This window comes from Pipistrellus hanaki (genome assembly GCF_964339955.1).
Source record: "Pipistrellus hanaki genome assembly, chromosome: 9".
Taxonomy (NCBI): Eukaryota; Metazoa; Chordata; class Mammalia; order Chiroptera; family Vespertilionidae; genus Pipistrellus; species Pipistrellus hanaki.
In genome coordinates, this window is record NC_140511.1 from 55313474 (window position 1) to 55334271 (window position 20798).

Consider the following 20798-nt stretch of genomic DNA (forward strand, 5'->3'; position numbering starts at 1 on the left):
GCCTCTTTCTGTGCATCTGGTTTCCCTAAATGTCAATCCTGGGGAGGTATTTCATGTGGAAAACTGAGGGAGTGCAGAACAGCACCCAGGCCTCCAACCTCTCCAGCTCCGTGATAGGGAAGGGGAGGGATGTAAAGAGCTTCTAGTTGGTGTTTCCCTCAAAGTTGTCCATACAGTAGCCTCCAGTGAACTATATCTTTTGTATTTACCATTTGGTAATTTTTTTTTTTTATTGCATGAAAATTCTTTCATTTATTCACACATATGTATTGTCTCCCTCAACTATACATGGGTGAGCAAAAGTAAGTTTACAATTGTGAGTACACTAAAGTTTATTCTTATAAACTTATTATGACAACTCTAAACCTTTTTTTGCCCACCCCTTGTATTGTATAAATAAGCACCTAAAAGCAGGAGCCATTTCTTCTATCAGGAACCATTCACATGTCTTTCAAGTAGTGTAAAAGGCAGAGGCACTTTGGAATAGCTTGTATTGGTTTTCTAGTGGTGAAAAGGAAGAGGGGATAATGTGAAAATCTCTCCCCTTTTAGCTGTACTTGGTTATGTAAAAAAAAAAAAAAAAAAAAGTATATTTGAAAGGGGTGACCTTATAAATGCTCAGATTTTCCTGATACAATGTGCTTGGTTTCTACCAGTTGCTAGGCTTGCATATGGAGGCAGGTGGGTAATGGACAAAGAGGGTGTGACTCTGGACTTATTGCTTTTTTGAGAGCCTCAGTGACCTCATAGTCCCAGTTTATAGAGGGAGTAGCTTTAAAAACCGAGTAACACAGTGCCCGGCATACAGAAAACAAGTGGGAAATAGATATGATGATGATCCTTTAACACGTGTCAATTCTCAAGTTGCAATTCATCCCATAACAAAGGAAGGGCAAGGAGATGTGCACTCAGCACATTGTAACTCATGTCTTCTCTTGGAGCTCGAGGGATTTAGTGTGGAGAAAATTAGAAACCGCTACTTTCCCTCCCTGGAGCTGGGTCATTTGGAAAGTGTGGTAAGAGGTCCATATCACAGCTCCTCCCATGTAGACAGCAGGAGGCCTGGGGTAGATGCTGGTGGTGTCAGGGCAGGGTAGTGAGCACCCCAGATCCCCCTTTCATTTCTAACCTCCCTAGGTATGAAGGGAAACACATGAGACTTAGCTTGGTGACCTTGACCGAGCAGCAGAATCTCTGAAGCCATTTTCATTTCTATAAAAATGAAGCCAATGGAAGATCACACGAGAGACAGAATGTAGGAACATTTGGTAAACTTTGAGTGTCTAAGGGGACTCAGGAGGAATGATGCTCCACACCAAGAATTTGCCCTTGAGGTCAGTTAGATGAGTTTTCATTTTCTTCCCACAGTGCCCTAATTGGCCAAATGAAAATGTTAAATACATTTTAGAAAAGTTTTAATTTCAACAATTTATGATTAAAAGTACATTTATAAATAATTTTTCCATAGACTTGATTGAGGATTGTTGCAAACTTTACAAAGACAGACTGCAACAAAATCAGATTAAAATTACAGAAAAATATAGCTATAGTCCTATTTAAAAATACATTATACATCACAGCTTTTTCTTTGTGCAAAGTTTAAGAGAATGCTGTGTTAGGCATGTCACATATTCACTCAATGGGAAGTAAACTTTAATACAGTTACTTTTCATAATGGTATAGGCACAGGTGAAATAATTCATTCTTTTTCCCTAGAAGTTAATATACCTTGGTTCAACATTTTACTTTTATTTTTTAGGATTACTTATGAATTTAGCTTAATACAAATATATATATATATATATATATATATATATATATATGCGTAAGAAAATAAGTGTTTGTTTTGAAATTAAGTAAACCCTCAACATATTTACAGTATTTTCAGGGAATGTGTTCTCCAAATGAGTCTGAATACATCTTCTCTATTAAACAACTCTTTAGGAAATTAAATGAAGCCAAATTTGTCAATTAATGGACATCTTCCGTTGAGACTTCCAGTTTCCGCTGTGGGACAAAGAGAGCTTCTATGGAGGTTTCATTAGCACCATCAAAATCCATGCCGGGTGAGCCCATCGATTTCACTGGTCCACCTGGGGTACGGAAGAAACTTTCGGCCACTAACTGTGACCCTTTGGGTGTTACTGGAACAGGCTGATCGGAAAGAGAGGAATGGAAAAAGGAAGTCAAACCCGCACCACAGACAGGTATGCTCTAACTCAAGTAGCATTTACGAGACTGGACTGGAAGGCCATGTCACATGTGGAAGCCCAGCATACTTTGAAATCGGCTAGGTAAGCCTGGATGAATTTTCCATTCTCAGCTATTTTTGTTAAGGCAAGAAAAGCTCACAGTAAAGCAGTAATATGGATTCCTTGTACACTTTTTCCAGGCTTGGAGAGCAGGCAGGCCTTCAGCCTCCTCACTCCCCCACCCTTTCCCTCTCCAAAGAAAAACAAAAGCAAGTCTGACATTTGGGACTTAATAACCAGGACACTGACATTTGGGACTTAATAACCCCAGGAAAAAAATAAGTGGAAATACTTTTACCTGCTGTGCCCCCATCACAGCAATGGACTGTCCATTCAGTTGGTTCTGGCCCAGGACCGGAGAGTTATACCGGGTGGCCCTTCCTTGCTGAGTGCCTGCATGTTCTGGTACGACACTAACAGCCTCTATTCTTGGAGACATGGGAAGAATTCCGGGCCCAGAGCTGGCAGCCACCTGCACACTGGGGGAGATGAGCCCCAAGTGCTGCAGGGTGAAGTTTACAATGGCCGAGTTTGGGTGCTGGACGGGAATGGGGTGGCTCGAAGTGAGAGCCGGGCTGTTCCCTACAGGTATGGCCGCCACGGAAGTTGGTGAGACCATTAGCTTCAAAGGTGTTACATGAAAAGAGGGAAAATTAACAGCAGTGAGTTCAGATGATGTCACTGGAATAACACCTGGGAAGAAAAGGAGGGAAAATATCTTAAAAGCACAGGCATTTGTCCAAGAAGCTTACAAGGCTTAAATGAACTTGAGACTGACCCATCTACATATATATAAAACCCTAATATGCAAGTAGATTGAATGGTGGAACAATTGAACAACTGGTTGCTATGATGTGCGCTGACACCAGGGGGGCGCATGCAGAACATGGCGGGAGTTGGCTGCGGCGGGATGGTGAAGCAGGTGAGCAGGGGTGCCAAACCAAGGTGGGGCACCGGTTGCTGTCATCGGGGAGAGTCTCTGGTGGTTACTGAAAATTCTTTGCTCCCGTGCACCTCGGTCCCACCCGGTGCTGGCACCTGCTGCCGGCAACAGCCCTGTTCACACCCACTGCCAGCCCTGATCGCCCCTGAGGGCTTCTCTACCCCCCAACCCCATCCTGAGGGGCAATCGGGGCAGCAACCACTGCTTGCACCTGCTGATGGCACTGGCCCTGCTCATACTGCTGGCACCAGCCCCAATCAATCACACTGTCAGCGGGTGCGAGCAGGGCTGGCACCATCAACGCATGGGAGCAGTGGAAGCGGGAGCCTGGCTGACAACAGAGAGGAGACTGGGGGCCACAGCAGGAGCCACTGGTAGGGGCTCAGAGGATGAGCCAAGACCTGCCCCTGTGCTCACTGCAGCCTCGTGGCCCATTGTTCTTTTCAAGGTGCACAAATTTATGCACCGGGCCCCTAGTGTTTGAATAAATGCTTGATGTACACTCACCTGCAATCGGGGAGCTGTAGATCCTGTGGTTTGGGGAAAATGTACCTGAGTTGTCTTTACTAGGCAAAAGGGACTCTGCCCCCAGGTTTGCGCACTGGGTAAGAGGGATTAGGTATCCTGATGGGAACAGTGTCTAGAAAAAGAGGAGGAAGGGTTTATTTTACACACAAATACTAGAAGAAAAACGGCCCTGTGTCTCTTCCAGGACTACCCTGTTTCCCCGAAAATAAGACAGTGTCTTATATTAATTTTTTCTCCCAAAGTTGCCCTAGGTCTTATTTTCAGGGGATGTCTTATCTTTCCATGCGCTAGGTTTTATTTTCGGAGAATGCCTTATTTTCGGGGAAACACGGTAATGTACCTTGTGATTGTCTCATTAGACTGATGCTTCCAAACAGTAGGGCTACAGGCAGGACAGCTATACAACCCCCTGAAGACAATATCCCTCCCTCCCATTCCAACACTTGTCCTGAGTCATACAAACCATGAATATTTTTTCATCGATTTTTAAAGACTGGAAGGGAGGCAGGGGAAGGAGAGAGAGAAACATCAATGTGAGAGAGACATATTGATTGGTTGCCTCCCGCATCAGCTTTAACAAGGGCCGGGGATTGAACCTGCAACCCAGGCATGTCCTTGACCAGGAATTGAACTTGTGATCCTTCAGTGTGTAGATTAGTGATCTAACTATGGAGCACACCAACCAGGGCACAAATCAAGTGTTTCTTAAATGCCCTCAGTGGTCTTAAGAAGTGTCCTAATGCTACCATTGGGTCTGCTTAGAGTAGTAGTCACCCAGCAGATCCCTTTCATACTGACATCCTAATTCCTGCTCAGACTCCTTGGTATGATGTGGTGCTAACTGTGGGAACCAAGTTAATGCAGTTGGACACCATAGTGGCACTGTTATGTTATTATAGATTGTTCTTGAATTACATAGAATGGTATTTCCCAGAGTATTCTGAGGTACCCTAGTTTCAGGGGATGCAAGCAGGCACCGCTTGAAGCATGCTCAAGTATGTTTGGGAATTCAACACAGGAAAATGGTGTTTTAATTAGAGAATTTCTTTAATAGTGGCATGCATTGTAAATCTCCAAGGGGGAGCCTCCAGCATGTAGCATTTCCCAGGCTATCTGGCAACTAAATTTTTGGTTGTATTGGAATTCAGAGAAAACACATTTTAAGAAATGTTGATTTAGAGAAGGGGGTTGCCAAACCATGGGCCAAAAGCCAGCCTCCTGTCTATTTTTGTAAGTAAAATTGCATCGGAACACAGCCATGTCTATTCATTTATGTACTGTCTCTAGCTGATTTCCCATTTTCTTTTTACCATGGCAGAGTGGAATAGGTACAATGGAGACATATGGTCTACAAAGTAAAAAATATTTACTATCTGGTCTTTTACAGAATGATGTTTACTGATCCCTGATTTAGAACAAAGGAGTTATACAAATACAGATTTGTTTCTAATACTTGAGGTTCTAATGATTATCAAGAAACATGCAATACTATTACAGACTAAAGGGCATGGCACCAAAATTCAAAAACTAAGGTGAAAAAAGAGAACGGATTAGTTCACATGAGACTCAACTATCATGGAGCAAAAGCTTTTAGACAATAACATTATAGACCAAATGGAAACGGCCCAAGTGTTAGGCTGTGCACATTTTCCCCGTGCCTGCCAGATCACGGTACCTGACCAGACAGAGAAAGCCCAAGAAGCCTGCTTCGGCCTTACCCTGAGCAGGACTGACAGCAGCTCTTGTAAACGTGTGTGTCCAGATCTTTCTTCTGGACATTGTTAAAACAACAGTCTACACTTTGATCTAGCTGTTAATAGGTCCTGTCTTTTCCTTGGGAACCAGTAAGTTCAGAACCCACAATGCTAAAAGTGGACCACAAAATTTAAAATTTAGTTTCTTAGATGCTTGGCACTGTTCATTCTCTTTACTGGTTAGGTTCCTTGAAAGCTGCAGGGATAGAAATTATTAACGAGTGAATTTAGGGATTTTACAAATCCTCTTTGCTATTTTGCTATTGTTAATCATGCTCTCATGGCACAAGTTGCTGGTTTAATTCTTTCAAGTCTTTAGCAAAACCTGTAGTACTCCACTAGTAGTTATTTTTCAGTTTTCTACAAACTACATTCATCACAACATCTTTTAGCCTACAATGCCAATTCCCTTTTTGAAAAAACACAAAGAATTATTAAATAAGGAGGATGAATGAATTTGACATATTTCTATTTGCACGTTATGATCTCATCTAGCCTACATTAGCCATTTTACCCCCTCTTCCTATTAGTACACATCCTATGTTATTTTCACTGTAATTCTTATTATTTATTGATGTTTGTGTTATTTGTATACTGTCCTCTTTTTACCCTCAGAAGTGTAGATTCTCAGTAAAGGTTTGCTGAATTAATTAATATACAAATTAACATATTTTCTTTGTTCTGCTCAGTTCATGCTAAAAAGAAATGGTCAAAATGAAGTTACAGAGATGAAAAAAGAAGCAGGGGGACATGGAAAATCTATACACTGAAAACCCTAAAAGTAGGAGTCACCGGGACCCCACGTATCCAGCCATTCACTGGGGGTTACATCTGCTTGTAAATTATTTAAGATTTTCATGACAGGTGTTTGCATTCCAATGTGTGGTGGAGAAATGGACTAAGGACAACCACCCGTGGCGCTTTAAAAAAGACAGCCAATAATCCCTTCCTCCAGAGGCTAAAAATGTCCCTGCCATCGTCCCAGCCAGCGGATTAGCTGTTTGGGGCTTTGTTTGCATTACGGATGCTAAGGAACAGTTCCTTGTCTTCTGAGAGACTGCTCTTTGCTCTGGTGGATTTCACAAGCCACCAAATCCTCCTCTAATCAATTTGGGAGTTCCTAACACTTTGCACATTGCAAGGGTGTACTTACAGTGGAGACATTTTCAAATCCTGTTAGGTTCTCTTTAAATTTCTTTTTGGAAGCACTGTCTTCGAGCAGGCTTGCCCTCTTTGGGCCTCTCTCTCCAGCAGGTTCTGTGTCTCCATTCTGTGCACCGTGTCTCTCCGGCATGGGCCTGATGGAGACATTGGGCTTGGTGGCATCATTGGCTGCTTTCTCGGTGGTGCCATTTGTGCAATCTTTTGATCTTGTAGCTTTAGAAGAGGGGTTAGGGCAGACTGTCGGGCTCAGGCCTTGGGGCGGCGTCATGGTGTGGGTAGGGGCAGGCTGCAAGTAGATGGCATAGGACGGGCCCGGAGGCGCTTGAGGTAGGATTACGGGCACCGCCGATGACAGTGGGCTGGGGAACAAAGGGACCACCCCCAGAGGCTGCATGAGGGGCGGTGAGGGGAGCTCCGGCTCAGCATTCACTGAGGAGTCCAGAGGGGCCACTGGCTTGCAGGGCCCAGATCCTGCCAGCTGTGATTTTGCTTTCTTTCCGGATTCACTAAAAGACAAGATTTAAAACATGACGTAAACACATTTTCTCTAAAACATTCTACCACTCTAGACTGTCCCAGATTGAAAGCCTTGCTTTTATGAAACCAGCAGATGGTTTCTGTAATATTTTGCTATGAGTTTCAGAAAAGGCTATCTCCCCAGTTTCCAAGGCTAGCGCCCTTTCTTACATAAAGTAAGTAATCCTAATGATGCAGCTATGGCATTCATCCCGCCTACCTTGATTGCTAACCTACCTTGATTGCTCTTCTAACTGCATTTTGCAAATTGCTGCGAGCTGAGCCATTTTACTTGGGAAGGGTTCAGAATTCTGAGAACTGTCAGCTGGTAAAATAGAAAGAAGGGGTGTGGGTGTTGGTCAAAGCGAAAGAATAAATGCTCACACAGATGACAGATCACCGAAGCCCAATGAACACAAAAAAAATGCATCTCCTTCCAAAGCACACAGCAGTTAAACAAAACCCCCCACAAACTACTTATCCTCTAGTAATGAGTCTAATTCATGCATAAATTAGGCTTCAAGGAGGGTTAAGCATATGGACATGGAAACAATTCTCCTACAAGTCCCATAGGGATCTAAAAAAAGTCAGATAACAAGGAATTCTTCAGAGCAGAGCCCTGACATGATTGAAAACACACCTTTGTTGATAGGGCTACTGGGAGCAGAACTGATCTTTCTCCGGTCACTTTCTATGGTCTTTACCAGTTTGATAAGAGATGGGTGCCGTGTAAAGTTTGGCTTCCGGTGTGTGGCAAAGAGGTTTTTGGCACAGTTCTCTATTGAAGACTGCCTCACTTCCATGCCCGAGGTGGGGAAAGAAATGATGGAGTTCACACCTAAAAGAGAAAAGGGCAGGTGTTCAAATGTGGGCGATTCATCTTCCTTTTGGGATGTAAGGTCAAAGTGCAGTTTTAACATGATTTTAGGAATTAAGTGGAAGCATTTGTAGATCACCAATCACATGCTAGACACTGTGTTATGGGCTTTTATCTAAATAAGACATTGAATTCTGAGATAAGATTTCGCACTTAGAATTTCAAAAACCCATTGTAAGTTATAACCAGTGGTGTGGTGTGGCATAATTATCAGGTGTTTTTTAAAAAATTTTTATGGATATATAAAAAATTGTGCATCTTAATTTTAATCCTCACCCCAGGATATGTTTTTCATTGATTCTAGGGAGGAAGGGAGAGGGAGAGAAACATTGATGGGTTGCCTCCCATATGAACCCAACTGGGGATTGAACCCACAATCGGAATATGTGCCCTGACTGGGAATCGAAACCACGACCCTTCGGTGTATGAGAGGATGCTCCAGGCTACTGAGCAACATTGGCTGGAGCCATCCCGTAGAGTCTTAATCTGCTGAAATACAGTGACCCTCACTGCTGTGGACTGAATATGTGCTCCCCCACCCGCCAATTCATGTCAAAACCTAATGCTCAATATAATATTATGAAGTGGGGCCTGTGGGAGGTGCTAAGGTCATGAGGGCAGAGCCTTCTTGAACAGGAGCTCCTCTTCCCTCACACGAGCTTACAACGAGAACTTTGATCTTAGGACTTCCAAAACTGTGAGAAACAAATTTCTGTTGTTTATAAGCCACTCAGCCTATGGAATTCTGTTATAGCAGCCTGAACACACTAAGCAAGACACTCTCAACCACTCCACGGGGGAGGTAGTTCTCAGGAAATGCACCCCCATTCAGACCTTAACCAACTGAGGCATGGCCTCTCAGCTGGTGGAATGTGGGTCTGGGATATGAACTCCACCAGGGTGGCCCCAGAGCCTGCACTACAAATCCCTGTGGCAAAGGACCTCTCTGAGATTACATCCCACCTCACAATAACCTCACAAAGGCACCACGGTTCTCCCATTTTGCAGGTGAGGAAACCCAGCCTTGCAGGAATAACATGCCCAAGGCCACACATCTAGTAAGTGGCAGAGCTGATACTGGACACCAAGTCTCCCTCTGCCTCGATGGCCCATGTTCTCGCCACTTTCTAACACTTCTGTGCTGGAGCTTTGGCGGAATGGAGTGTCAGAATCCCAGAGTTGAAACAGAGACTAGGACACTGACCTAGGAATGAATTCATTTCATATTCTCCATGTGGACAGGCTCTGTCATGGTCACTGAGAAGCATAAGAATGATAACAATAGTATCTTATGTTTTGTGGTGCTTTCAACTTTTCCAAATCCTTTCCCATTCAGATTCTACCTCCTGGGCACCGTGTGGGAGGTGGGTATAAACCTTGGGTTGATGCTGGAGCCAGCAGCCAGACCTTCCTTATTGCACTCATCTTTTCATTTATCTCATATATGTTCTTTCCATGTGGAGTGTGGGCCGGCAGGGGAAGGGAGAACAATCTCTAATTATGCGTTAATTCAAAACAATGAAGCAAAGAATTTAAGAAAACAGATACATACCAATGGGATTAGAACCGATTTCTGGGCCTGTCCATTTAAAAGCTGGTTTTCGGCCTCTTTCTTCAGTAACATGAACTTTCTTGATGAGATCCAGGCTACTCAGAACATTAGCTATATCATACAACCTCCTAATTTTTGCTGGGGAGAAAAAAAATTCATATACACAACTTAATGGAATAATGAAAGATCAAAGGACGTTGCTTCTTAAGGATTTCATATATTCAAAAAGCCATCCGATCTTAACCGTCAATGTCAGGCAGAGAAAAATGTGATTCTTTTAAAGTTAGCCTAGTGATATTGCTTTAGTTAAAAAGTAATTTTAAATATTGAAAAGACTCAGTGACTGCTGGTACTGAATTGTGAAATGACAGAAGCCTGTGTTGAAAAAGGAAAACGACTGAATGAGATCACCCTGTCAGGAACATGTCACAGATTTTTTTGACAAAAAGTCACCATTACTAGGTCATCTTCTACTGAGGATTCAGAAGAATTTTATGAACAGGAGAAATAAAGCATTAATAATAAATGCATTGCTTTCCTGCTTGTGAGAATTTATAACAATAAGACTGATTTAATATCATAAGTGTGGAAAGTTCCATAGCCCATCAGAATTTATAAATTGTTAAGACTGTCCTTATATAATATGCAAAGACTAGATTTATTAATTCTACAGATCTTATATATTTGAACAAGTTTTGTTAGAGATAGTCTGCTTTAACCTCCAGCTTGGTAGTACAATATTATAAATCGAGCCCTTCTTCCTAGGCACGCCAGAAGATTCTGAGTTCCCTGGGGATTCAGCAAATTACACACCTCTAGTTCCTGGAATGGTTTCCAAGGCTGTGACTAACCAAGGAAACGGAGAGCTAAAAACGGGTGACTCAGAAAAGCAGGCAGCTCATTTGTAGTATCAGGACGTGTTTTCTGAAATTGCAGATCTCCCAAGCCAATTGTTGGCATTATTGCCTTTTTCTCTACTTAGTTTTATCCTGATAGAGCCACTATCAACCCTCAGATGTCTGAATATCCTTTCATGAGACCAGTACAGCTCTTCAGGGATGGGAAGGGGTGTGTGTGACAGCCCCAGGTGTTCCCATAGCCTCTGCTGTTGCTTGAGGTGGCTCTTCCCCACCGTACAGCTGGGTCCCCAAAGTGTCGCATGCCCAGGCTAGCCTCATTCCCTACTTAGTGGTTTGCTAATGCCTCCTGGCGAGATGGGCATGCAGCACACCCCTCCCTGTCCGCTAAGCACTTCCTCCCCCACACACACCCTCTCTCTCCCTTCATGGAGGATCCTACAAAGTCTGTTATAGATGTGACGACAGAACTCTGTGCTAGGAATCCAAGCTATAATCCTATTCCAACTTTGAACAAATCTTTTGGCCAAAACCATTCTTTCAAACTGGCAAACCGACTGTACTGCAGGTCACTTCTGGAGACAATTTTAGAGGAGTTATTTGTACTCTGACATATGAGAGACTGAAGATAGCAGAGACCTGGGTTCCAGTCCCACTTTACAGTTTACTGCTCATTTAGACTTCAGGCAACTACAGATTGTATACTAGTAAAATGCGACAATTGCTACAGTAGCAAACCAGGTAACTTTTAAGAAACTGTTTATAAGTCAAAGTGTCAGACAAATAAGAGGAGTCAGTTATAGGCCTATCTTTTGGATCATATGCATTAGTTAAAGTAGGATGGCCATGGCTTCTGGGGAGAAGGGAAGATACAAAAGCATAATTAGAGAAGACCTGTTTACATAGCAAATATATTTGGAAATCAGCTTATAACAGAGATTTTGTTTTATTAAGACTAGGTCCAAAAGTCCACGGAGTCATGGCACTTACTTTTAAATTTGCTTTTATCCAAATCTTCCACGTGGTCCTCCCCAATTAAAATCTTGGCAGCAGTTTCTAGGCTCACTATCTGAGGCGTGGACACCAGAAACAGCATCACAAATTTCTGGCTCATCACTCTTAAAGACTTGTCTTTGCGGCTGTTTACAGAGGCTTTGAAGAAGGATGAGGATTAGAGAATTAAAATGCATGAAGGGACAAGTGACTTCTAAAGTAACAAGGCTAAAAATACCACCGCCTGACCACACAGTTGACAACTGCGGCATTTTAACATGAAAAGCAGCAGCAGCTTTAGAGCAGTGTTTCCTAAGGATCCTTCTCTTTAGACCTTTTGAACATCAGCTCTCACCTGCCCGAAATTCCACTCCAGGGAGTTCGACAAAACTCATGTCTGCATGCCCGTTTTGGCCTGTGTTTGCCTTGGTGACATGATCCTCTATACTGCAACTCTTACTGAAGTCAAACTCTTGTTCATATTCCTTCTTCTTGATCATCATGATTAGCTCGGCGTATTTGTTTTCCACCCCGATGATTTTCAGAGCCTCCAGGGTTTTGATGAGATTATGCCGCCCGTGCCAAGTGTACCTGTTTTTGGCCAGGCGGCTCACCATGTGTAAACTCTCTAGGACATTCACGATATCGTAGATGCGTCGACGCTCAACATCTACAAAGAACGAGCAGCTGCATGTTACAAGGATCAGATTTTGGAATGTGTACAGAATTTAATAACTTTTTTTCTTCCATGGTTATTTGTCAGTAGGTTCTGGATGTTACAACTTATTTACACTCAACGAGGGTGAAGATTAGAAAGACATGTCTCTACTCTCAAAGGGTACAAATTAATTGACATGAATTAGAAATGCCATTTATTGAGGGTCTGTTGTGTGCCATGCGGCTTTAAGAAATTTTTAGCTTAAACATGTGATGTAGGTATTATACTGCACACTTGAATGAGGAGGAAATAGAGGCTCAGGCTGGCTAAATGACTCACCCTAGGGCACAGAGCAAGTAAGTGGCAAAATCAAATCTTTAATATTCCAAATACCACACTTTGCAACCTGTTTTGTTTTTTTTTTCCTGTTACTCCCCAACTCTCTCTCTCTCTCTCTCTCTCTCTCTCTCTCTCTCTTACACACACACACACACAGACAGAGTTGTCATATGATAGCTATAAGGTATAAGGTCCTGAGATTTCTTACTGTTCCTGGAATTTGCCAGATATAGCTTTGCCTGAAGGCCTTGGTGCTGCGCTATTCCTCTGCCTGGAATCCCTCTCCCAGATGTCCTCATGGCTCCCCACCCCAGTTCTTTCAAGTCCTCGCTCAGATGTCACCTTGTCAAACTGAGGCCTGACCTGACTGCTTACTTTAAAATTGCAAAACACGTCCTTTTATCCCGGTCCACATTTTCTTTTTTCCATAGCATGTATGACCTTCTAACTAACACATGTTATAATTCTCATTATGTCCTTTGAATAGTGTCTATTGCTCCCACTAGAATGTTGATTCCATAGAAGCAGCCCCTTTTCCTTTTTGTTCACTGAAGTTATTACAAGTGGCTACAACACTGCCTGGCTCATAGTAGGCGATCAATAGATGCCTGCTGAGTTACAGAGTACATCTGACATAGCTACAATGATGTAGGTGAATCGATGACTATCACATATTTTTAAAATGTGAAGTAAAATTAACCTTTAAAAATAGCTATATATAACCTTTATATAGCTATTACGCCAAAATTTTATGGTGTAATACCGTAGCCATATATAAAAATATTCTGCATATCTCTTTAAAGTTTAAGATACTTTCATGATTGAAAGGGTGCCCCAAATCTGCCTTAGACTTCTTCTTACCAATAACTAGATTTGAGTCTTTAAAGAAAGGAGTAAAAGGGGGCAATGGGGGACACAGTAATTTTGCCAAACGCTCAGAAAACGCATTGGTCCTCAGAATAGCATTGAGCGGCAGGGAGCGCTAAAGCCATGCTCCTCCCCACTCAAGCTGATGCTCATCATAACCTGTGCAGACACCATCCCACAGCCTGGCCTTTCAACCACAGAGCCAAGAGAGAAGTTCCAAGCTGTTGCTGATATGAAACAAGTCATGAAACAATGCTGCCTTCCTTTAAAGCTGCAGAACTTTTGAAATGCAGTCCCAAGCAATCTCCATTTTGATCTTTTGCTTGTTTTAAGACTCACTGACATTGGAAACTATATGCCTTTATTCCTCAATAGGGCTTTCAAGATTCAGAATTCTCTATGGCCTTCTTTGTGTCACTACAAACACTGTCTAGAAGAGTGTGGGTCTGAAGGACTAAGTCCACGAAGTCACTTTAGTCACCATTTCAGTGAGCTGTTTGCATACTTACTGAGTTCCTCAGCTACTTCGTCAAGACAGATGTCATTATTCACAGCAGGGTTGGGATAGTCAGGATATCGTGCTAAGAATTTTTGACACAATAATCCTAAACTTTTCTCTTTTCGACTTGGTTGGGATTTCTCACATTCGTCTCCTGATAAGTGTTCCTACAAAGGAAGAGGTAAATAAGTCTTATTCTGAAATCAAGTTTGACAGATATATTAGGGGCATCTGCATTCTATGACTAACACTGGTACGAGTGCTGTTTAAAAAGCTGCAAAATTGGGGAATTGGGAAGGGGCCGGGGGAGAGGAATCGGGGAGTATAAGGTGTGGAGCCAGTATAGCTGTGTGGCAGATCTAAAAGGGAAACTTGAGCTGATGGTCCAACGTTCAGAATTCCCAGCGCTACAATGGATGGGGCCCAAATATTTCCCGTGCTTTGAAGGAGGCTAACAGTCTGGGGATGGGGATGCATTATATTGCTGGCATTTCTGCAATGGCTACTCTTCTCCTCCCCCCACATCCCTTCAGTCCTTTGCAAACCTACGTGTAAACAATCTTTGGGCTTAGGTAATCCATTTCTGTTGTTGAACAGCCCCCGTTTCTGATCTCTGTTGCGGATCTCGGGGCTCACGGCACTGATGAGCATTTTCAGGTTGGCTGTTGGTGTCCAGGGTTCTCCCTGGGAGATTTCCTTGGGCTTGGTGGGTGTGGTTAAAGGGCCAAAGTCAGGCTGGATCTCTGCCAACACTATATTTGCTGTAGTGGATTCTTTCAGAGGTGTTTTCATCTGTCCCCTTTTATGTGGCTCACAAAAGAGATTTTCCTGGTTTAAACAATAATTAAATTCACTGTAAAACAGGATTTATCAGATAGCTTTTGACTCTAGAAATTATACAATAGAATATTGCTATGGGAAAGAGTGTCAAAGGAGGTTGCAGAGCTGATTAAATTAGTAATGATATTGATACCTGTCCTTCTAAAACTAATGCTCCCATTTAAAAAAAAAAAATTTGCAACAAAGCATGGATTTAATTTTTTTTCATCTCTTGTTCCAAGGATTAAAAATTTTCAAAACTTACATATATTTAGCTTTTTATATTGAAATAATTTTAGCTTTAGAGTCAAGTTGCAAAGATAGCAGAGAGTTCCTATACCTATCCCTAACACAGTGGCCGGCAAACTGCGGCTCTCGAGCCACATGCGGCTCTTTGGCCCCTTGAGTGTGGCTCTTCCACAAAATATCATGTGCAGGCGCGCAGGTACAGTGTGATTGAAACTTCATGGCCCATGTGCAGAAGTCGGTTTTCGGCTCTCAAAAGAAATTTCAATCGTTGATATTTGGCTCTGTTGACTAATGAGTTTGCCGACCACTGCCCTAACACAACAAGTGAAGCTGTAATAAGTAAAGGTCTCCATTGCAGAAACAATGTCCCATTCATCTGTGTATCCAACACAATGACTGCATGCAGTAGGTGCTCAATAAAACACCACTGATATAGAAGAGTCAGAGAGCCAAGAAAAATGAGGATGAGGGCTAGCATGTGATCAGACCTGCTGGTAAAAATCCAGAGTGCCAAAGAGTAGGATTAGAGAAAAGGCTGCCCTTTGAATATCTACCCCTTCACTTTACTGATGGAGAATAAAATTAGTTCCTCAAAGTCACAAAGCTTCTCCCCGGCAGTAGGGGAACTGCTACTGAGACCCAAGAGGGTCTCAGTAGCAGTTCAGAAATAAGACTAATGGAGACCATGTTTCTTCTACTTTTGGACACTGGGGACCCCACACATCCTTCCAATCTATTTTTAAAGAAAATGCTTGGAATGACAATAAGTGAAAGAATAGAGACACACTAATTCCTCAGTGACTTTAGAAACAAAGATTAATGGGACTGTTTTGTATGCCTGTGACTGCTTAGGATTTATCAAGTGCTTTTCACCAAATCCTATAGTCCCATTCTGCAGAAGAGGACAGCCAGGCTTCGAGAAGTCACACCCGCCTTGAACCCTCAATCCAACTATGGCACTCTTACAAAAAAACAGGTACGGTTTCCAATGGGAAAGCCTCCTGAGCATGTGGACCCAGGAGGTGCTCACACAGGAAGGGATTTTTCTAAAGGCTACTCTCCTTAGCCTCAGGCTATCAAAGTAACCGCCAAACCCGCCATTTTCACAGTTGACAAATATATAAAACTTTTAGGAAATTTGCACATTTCTTTTTTTGTTAACTTAGCAATCAGTGAACACCAGTCAAGACAATTCTTTTGCAATTTCACAAAAAATTTTTTTTCCCTCAGAGTGTTTGCAGACCCTATAGTTACAGAAGCTGGTGATTCAGTAGACAATTATCTTGAAAAGAAATCCAAACTTAAATCATGTCAAATGCTCTAACTGAATTCCTTTTGTTCAGAAATTCTCAGAAATATCATAATGAAACTAACAAATTTTACTATTCTTAAAAATAACTTTTCTTTCTGCTTATCTCTTTGAGACTTAAGATTATTTTAACTCTGGGCAACTGTCTTCCTCTTCAAAAATTAAATTTCCCTTCCCTATGAGTTTTTATAGAAGCCAACTAAAAGAGGATACAAAATTATTAAGATATTGGATATTGAAAAATTATGAATTAAATCAGGATGATAATTTATTTAAAACAAAGGATAAATGCTGAAGTTAAAAAGGTACCTTTTCGGTCTCCATCCTGTAAATTTCTCATACTTTTAGAGGTGTTTTTTTTTTAATAAAAAATCTGAAGTCCCTCCAAATATCCTGATGGTTCAAGTGGTCCACACAATTCTATTAAAATGTAATATCCTAAAAGAAAAAAGGAAATAGCAAAATTAAAGTAAAAGCAGGAGATCCACTGAAAATTCCTTCACGGACACCATAGGCTACAGAAACACAGACTAACGAAAACTGACAATCTACATTTACATTCTATTCCAGACCAGAGATAGCCCCATTGGGTAAGGAACTACATCAAACACCCGTAAATTCTTTCAGCAAACGGATCCGCTGTAATGAGACTTCAAGCAACCCACAGAATTCCCAGGGACAGCCCTCTCTCACCTTTGGAGAAGTCTGGCCACTCTTGGAAGCCCTCCGAACGGACTGGAGCGGAGCTCAGGCACCCACCTAGCCACAGGTCAGGGCTCAAGACAGCTCGCGAGCCTAGGTTCCGCTGTAGTGACGCGACCCTGAGTATCTCGTTAAAAGTCTGAATTTCGATGCTTGAATTTCTCCCCTGACACACACACGTGCATAGGCTCAGCAGTAAAGTCTTGGAAAATAGCTTGATAGGCAAGTTCCAAATTCAGTTCTTACGCTCCAAACACACTCCGGGCATTTAAAGAACGCCTTATGAGTCAAGTTCTTATAAAGATTTCCCTAAAGATGCAAAGCGCTATGCGCTAGCTATTCGGGGGGGGCAATTCGCTTCACGTTGTTGAACCCCGCCCTGGAAGACTGCCCGCGCCCTGTAAGGTAACCAGGTACGGCCCCGCGGGCGCCACACGCTTCGCACGCAGCGATCTCTCCCCTCCGCCAGGTCAATTGCCCCCTCCCCCCCCCGGCCGGGTTCGCGCGCCGCCCGCGGGGCAGTTTCCGGACAGCATCCTCGCGGTTTCCAGGGCAACGGTTTCCGACCACTCAGAGAGCCACCCGAGGGCCTCTGATTGGCTGGCGATGCCATGGGCGGGCCCGGACCTTCCGCCCTCGATTTAAAAATTTGGCGCGGAAAGCCGGACTGTGGCCGGCGCCGCCCCTTAGCAGCGCGGGGCTGGAGCGCGGGCAAACCCGCGCCCGGAACCTCGGCACCCCGCCCCTCCCCCTCGCCCGCCCCCTCCCCTCTGCGCGGGAGCCCAGCTCCTCCCTCCGCGCCCCCGGCGGAGCGAGAGGCGGGAAACGGCCGCCGCCGCCGCCGCAGCCCTCCCCACCTCTCCCCCCGGAGCCCGGCGGGCCGGGCGCTGCTCCCCTCGGCGCCCCGCTGACCTGTCAGTTCACCTCACGGTGGGAGCGGGCGGGATCTGAGCAGGGGAGTCCCCGGCACTCTTCCCCACTCGGGCTCCGGAGCCCCGCGAGTCGGGCGGTCAGTCGGTCCTTGTGCCGCGCCGAGGTGGGTGCCAGGAGGGAACGCCGGGAGCGGGCCTGGCGGGCCGGCGGGAGAGCAGTGGTAGCGTGACCGTCCAGGAGCAGTCAAGCCCCCGATTTGAAATTAACCCGCTCCCCGCGCGAGCCCATCCCGCGGGCAGGGCGGGCCGCTCCCCTCCCCCACGCCCACTCTTCCCGGCCCCGGGCATCGCGCGCCAATCCGAGCCTCCGGACCCGAACCGGCCGCGAATCGCCGTGCAGGCGCCGCCCCCCGGGCCCGCCTCTACGACGGTGTTGGGGGAAAAGTTCAGCAACTTTTTTTTTTCCTTTTAATTTGCAAGCACCCCCCTCCTCTGACTCAAAGGTGGGGAATGAAGTTTGGCCCTCCGGGGGCCGCCGGACTGGGACGCGCGCGCTCCGCGACCCCATGCCCAGCCCCAGATCCATCCACCTACCCTCCGGACCCTAGCCGGGACCATTCCCCCTGCCATCCCGGGCATGCATTATTGTGCCGATCACCATCTGCCCCGTGGCTCCGAGAGGAAATTGGTGTGTGGAGGGAGAGGCTTGGCCAACTGGTGCCAAACTGGATGGGCGCGGGGTGTTGGCGGAGACCCGGGAGCTCAGGTGTGTGGAGAGGAGGGTTAGGGTTGAATACCGCCAGGCTTGTTGGGCGTCCGCCGCCGTTCCCTCTCCCGATCTCCCACCGGCTCCTCCCTTCCCCTCATTTTCCTATTTCCAAGCCTCGGGAAGCTGCAACGTGAAATATTACATAGTTGTAGATTGATAGTGGGATTGGGCGAAGCTTCGTTTTGCAGACAGGGAAACCGAAGCCCGGGCGGCCGCGCCGCCCTGCCTGCGCCCTGGTCGTCTTGCTCCTGTTATTTGCCTTAAAACGTTTCCCCTTTTATGGGGATCTGCGTTGGAGTTCCGGGACCGCACGTATTGCCCAACCACACCTAGATCAGGGCGCCCATCTCTCCGCTGTTCGGTGTGAGCGCTTCCTCCTTTTTATTTTATTTTTTTGTAATTTCGTGTGTCAACTACAGCGAGTCCTGGGCTACGATTCCCCGGTCCCATCTCCCACTTTTGTGGCTATGAATCACCCGGTGCCGAGTTGCGGCGCGGGACATTTTTACATTCCCGGATGCGATATAAGGGTCTGGACACTGTGATACTGAGGCTGCGGTCACCGTGCTGCAGCGACCGGCCGCAGGCCCAGAGGTCGGGCGACAAGCAGTGGCTCGTCCCCCAGCAGAACACAGGGTGATCGCCCCGAAAGGTGCCTCTGTCTACCCTTCGCTGCCAGCCTAGCACGGGCCATCCTTGCTCCTGGCAAGTGTTGCTCAAGAAAGCGCTTGGACCTGAAAGTGGGCCCTTGGTGAGATGCCTATAGCTCTCGGATTTAAAATAAAGCGAGGGTCCCAGGCAGGGCTCCACCGCCAACAGCACTGAGCGGCGGTTTGCTGAGCCCTCGTACACCTTTTCTGGAGCAAGGTGGGCAGTTGGCGCTTCTGCTTTAACCACACTATGTTTCACAAATTGTTTTGCCCCTCCTCCCTCCTGGTACCCATAGAAGTGCTCCTGTTCAGTTCTGCCCTTACTCCCTTAAGTTTTTACGGCCCAGGAATCTTCTTTAAAGAGATGCTTTTCAGAAGCAGCCGATCTGTTCAGAGACGGTGGCTAATGCGCTCGCATCTGTGGTCTACAGGACTATTCGTGTCTGAGTGCCAAATACTTGTAGGGCAGATCGTGCAAGGAACAACCATCTCTGGTGACACTGCACGAAGGGCATCTCATTTAATTCTCAGCACAGATGTTAACCATGGGTTAGGATCCAGAAAGAGAAGCAGAGCATTATTTTTAAAAATATATATATTTTATTGTGTTTTTTTTTTTTTACAGAGAAGAAGGGAAAGGGATAGAGAGTTAGAAACATCAATGCGAAAGAAACATCGATCAGCTGCCTCCTGCACACCTCCTTCTGGCAATGTGCCGGCAACCAAGGTACATGCCCTTGACTGGAATAGAACCTGGAACCTTTCAGTTCTCAGGCCGAGGCTCTATCCACTGAGCCACACTGGTTAGGGCCAGAGTATTAAGTAACAAAGGCAAGGACTCAGAATAAGTGACAGCATGGGATTTGAAGCTACTGTGTTTGTTCCCATGTTTGTTTGTTTTTTTACTGAGAGTCATGTTCTTCACTATGCTGATCTTTACTTCCTTTGCAGGATAGTTGTACCCATTTTATAGAGAAGAAAATAGAGGACAAAAAGATTTCAGTGATGGCCAAGTCAGCTATAGAGTCAGAATCGTTAAAATACAGGTCAACCTGCTCCCAGTTCACAACCTCTGAAAGTTCCCATAAAAGCAGTCTTGGTGACATCTTAGACCAGCCCTTAACAATCTAACCGTCCCCCAACATATCAAAATATAGAAGAATGGATATGTAAATTTTATTTAATGACAATTACCATGCATTATTGAAGCATGTGAAGTTATAAACCCACTCACTATGATGAAAAGTGGTTCTATTAAGTGTGAAATGATATAGTTTTGAAATCTTAACCCTTTCAGGTAAAGGTAATGAAAACAGCAAGCCAGCTGAAATAATTCCACTCAACACTACACAGTGTGTTGATTAGAGATTCAGCATGAGTATACGAGAAAGGTATAAATCTATTGAAAACTTTTAGGTTTACTGCCCAGCCAAGAAAGAAGCAGCCCATCTGTTCAGAGAGGACAGGTTGAAATCTGTTTTCTTATTTTTCCCATCAAATGTGTTTTCCAGTTATTAGTCACATCATCCATGGGGACATTCATGCATTTGTTTCTGGTCTTTTGTTCATCGTGCTGTGTCATGTGTGTGTCACTGAAGTTAGACCAGTTTTTCAACTGTACTGCCATAC

At 44.6% G+C, this 20798-nt stretch overlaps 1 protein-coding gene across 3 annotated transcripts; it reads right to left on the bottom strand.

Moving 5' to 3' along the window:
* Positions 1-1381: 1381 nt before the first annotated feature.
* On the bottom strand, positions 1382-18058 carry E2F8 (E2F transcription factor 8). 3 transcript variants are annotated; one of them, XM_084895495.1, is made up of 13 exons: positions 17803-18058; positions 16486-16614; positions 14349-14627; positions 13810-13966; positions 11792-12106; positions 11434-11595; positions 9587-9724; positions 7798-7995; positions 7395-7482; positions 6631-7147; positions 3703-3835; positions 2551-2945; positions 1382-2154 (listed from the first exon to the last, which is right to left on the bottom strand). In XM_084895495.1, exons 2-13 carry the CDS (start codon positions 16498-16500, stop codon positions 1972-1974), a joined length of 2580 nt encoding a protein of 859 aa, XP_084751621.1. In that variant the 5' UTR covers positions 16501-16614; positions 17803-18058; the 3' UTR covers positions 1382-1971. The 3 variants fall into 3 exon arrangements, with proteins under 3 accessions (XP_084751621.1, XP_084751620.1, XP_084751622.1); XM_084895494.1 differs by having other exon boundaries at positions 17791-18058; XM_084895496.1 differs by lacking the exon at positions 17803-18058 and adding an exon at positions 16870-17365.
* Positions 18059-20798: the final 2740 nt, after the last annotated feature.

Bases quoted from the DNA above. Each gene is read 5' to 3' on its own strand.
- E2F8 (XM_084895495.1), bottom strand. The intron at 13,967-14,348 runs GTAGGTTTGCAA...CTTCCTTTGTAG, and splicing joins AGCCCAAAGATTGTTTACAC to GAACACTTATCAGGAGACGA. The intron at 12,107-13,809 runs GTAAGTATGCAA...CGTTCTTTGTAG, and splicing joins CGAAGTAGCTGAGGAACTCA to ATGTTGAGCGTCGACGCATC.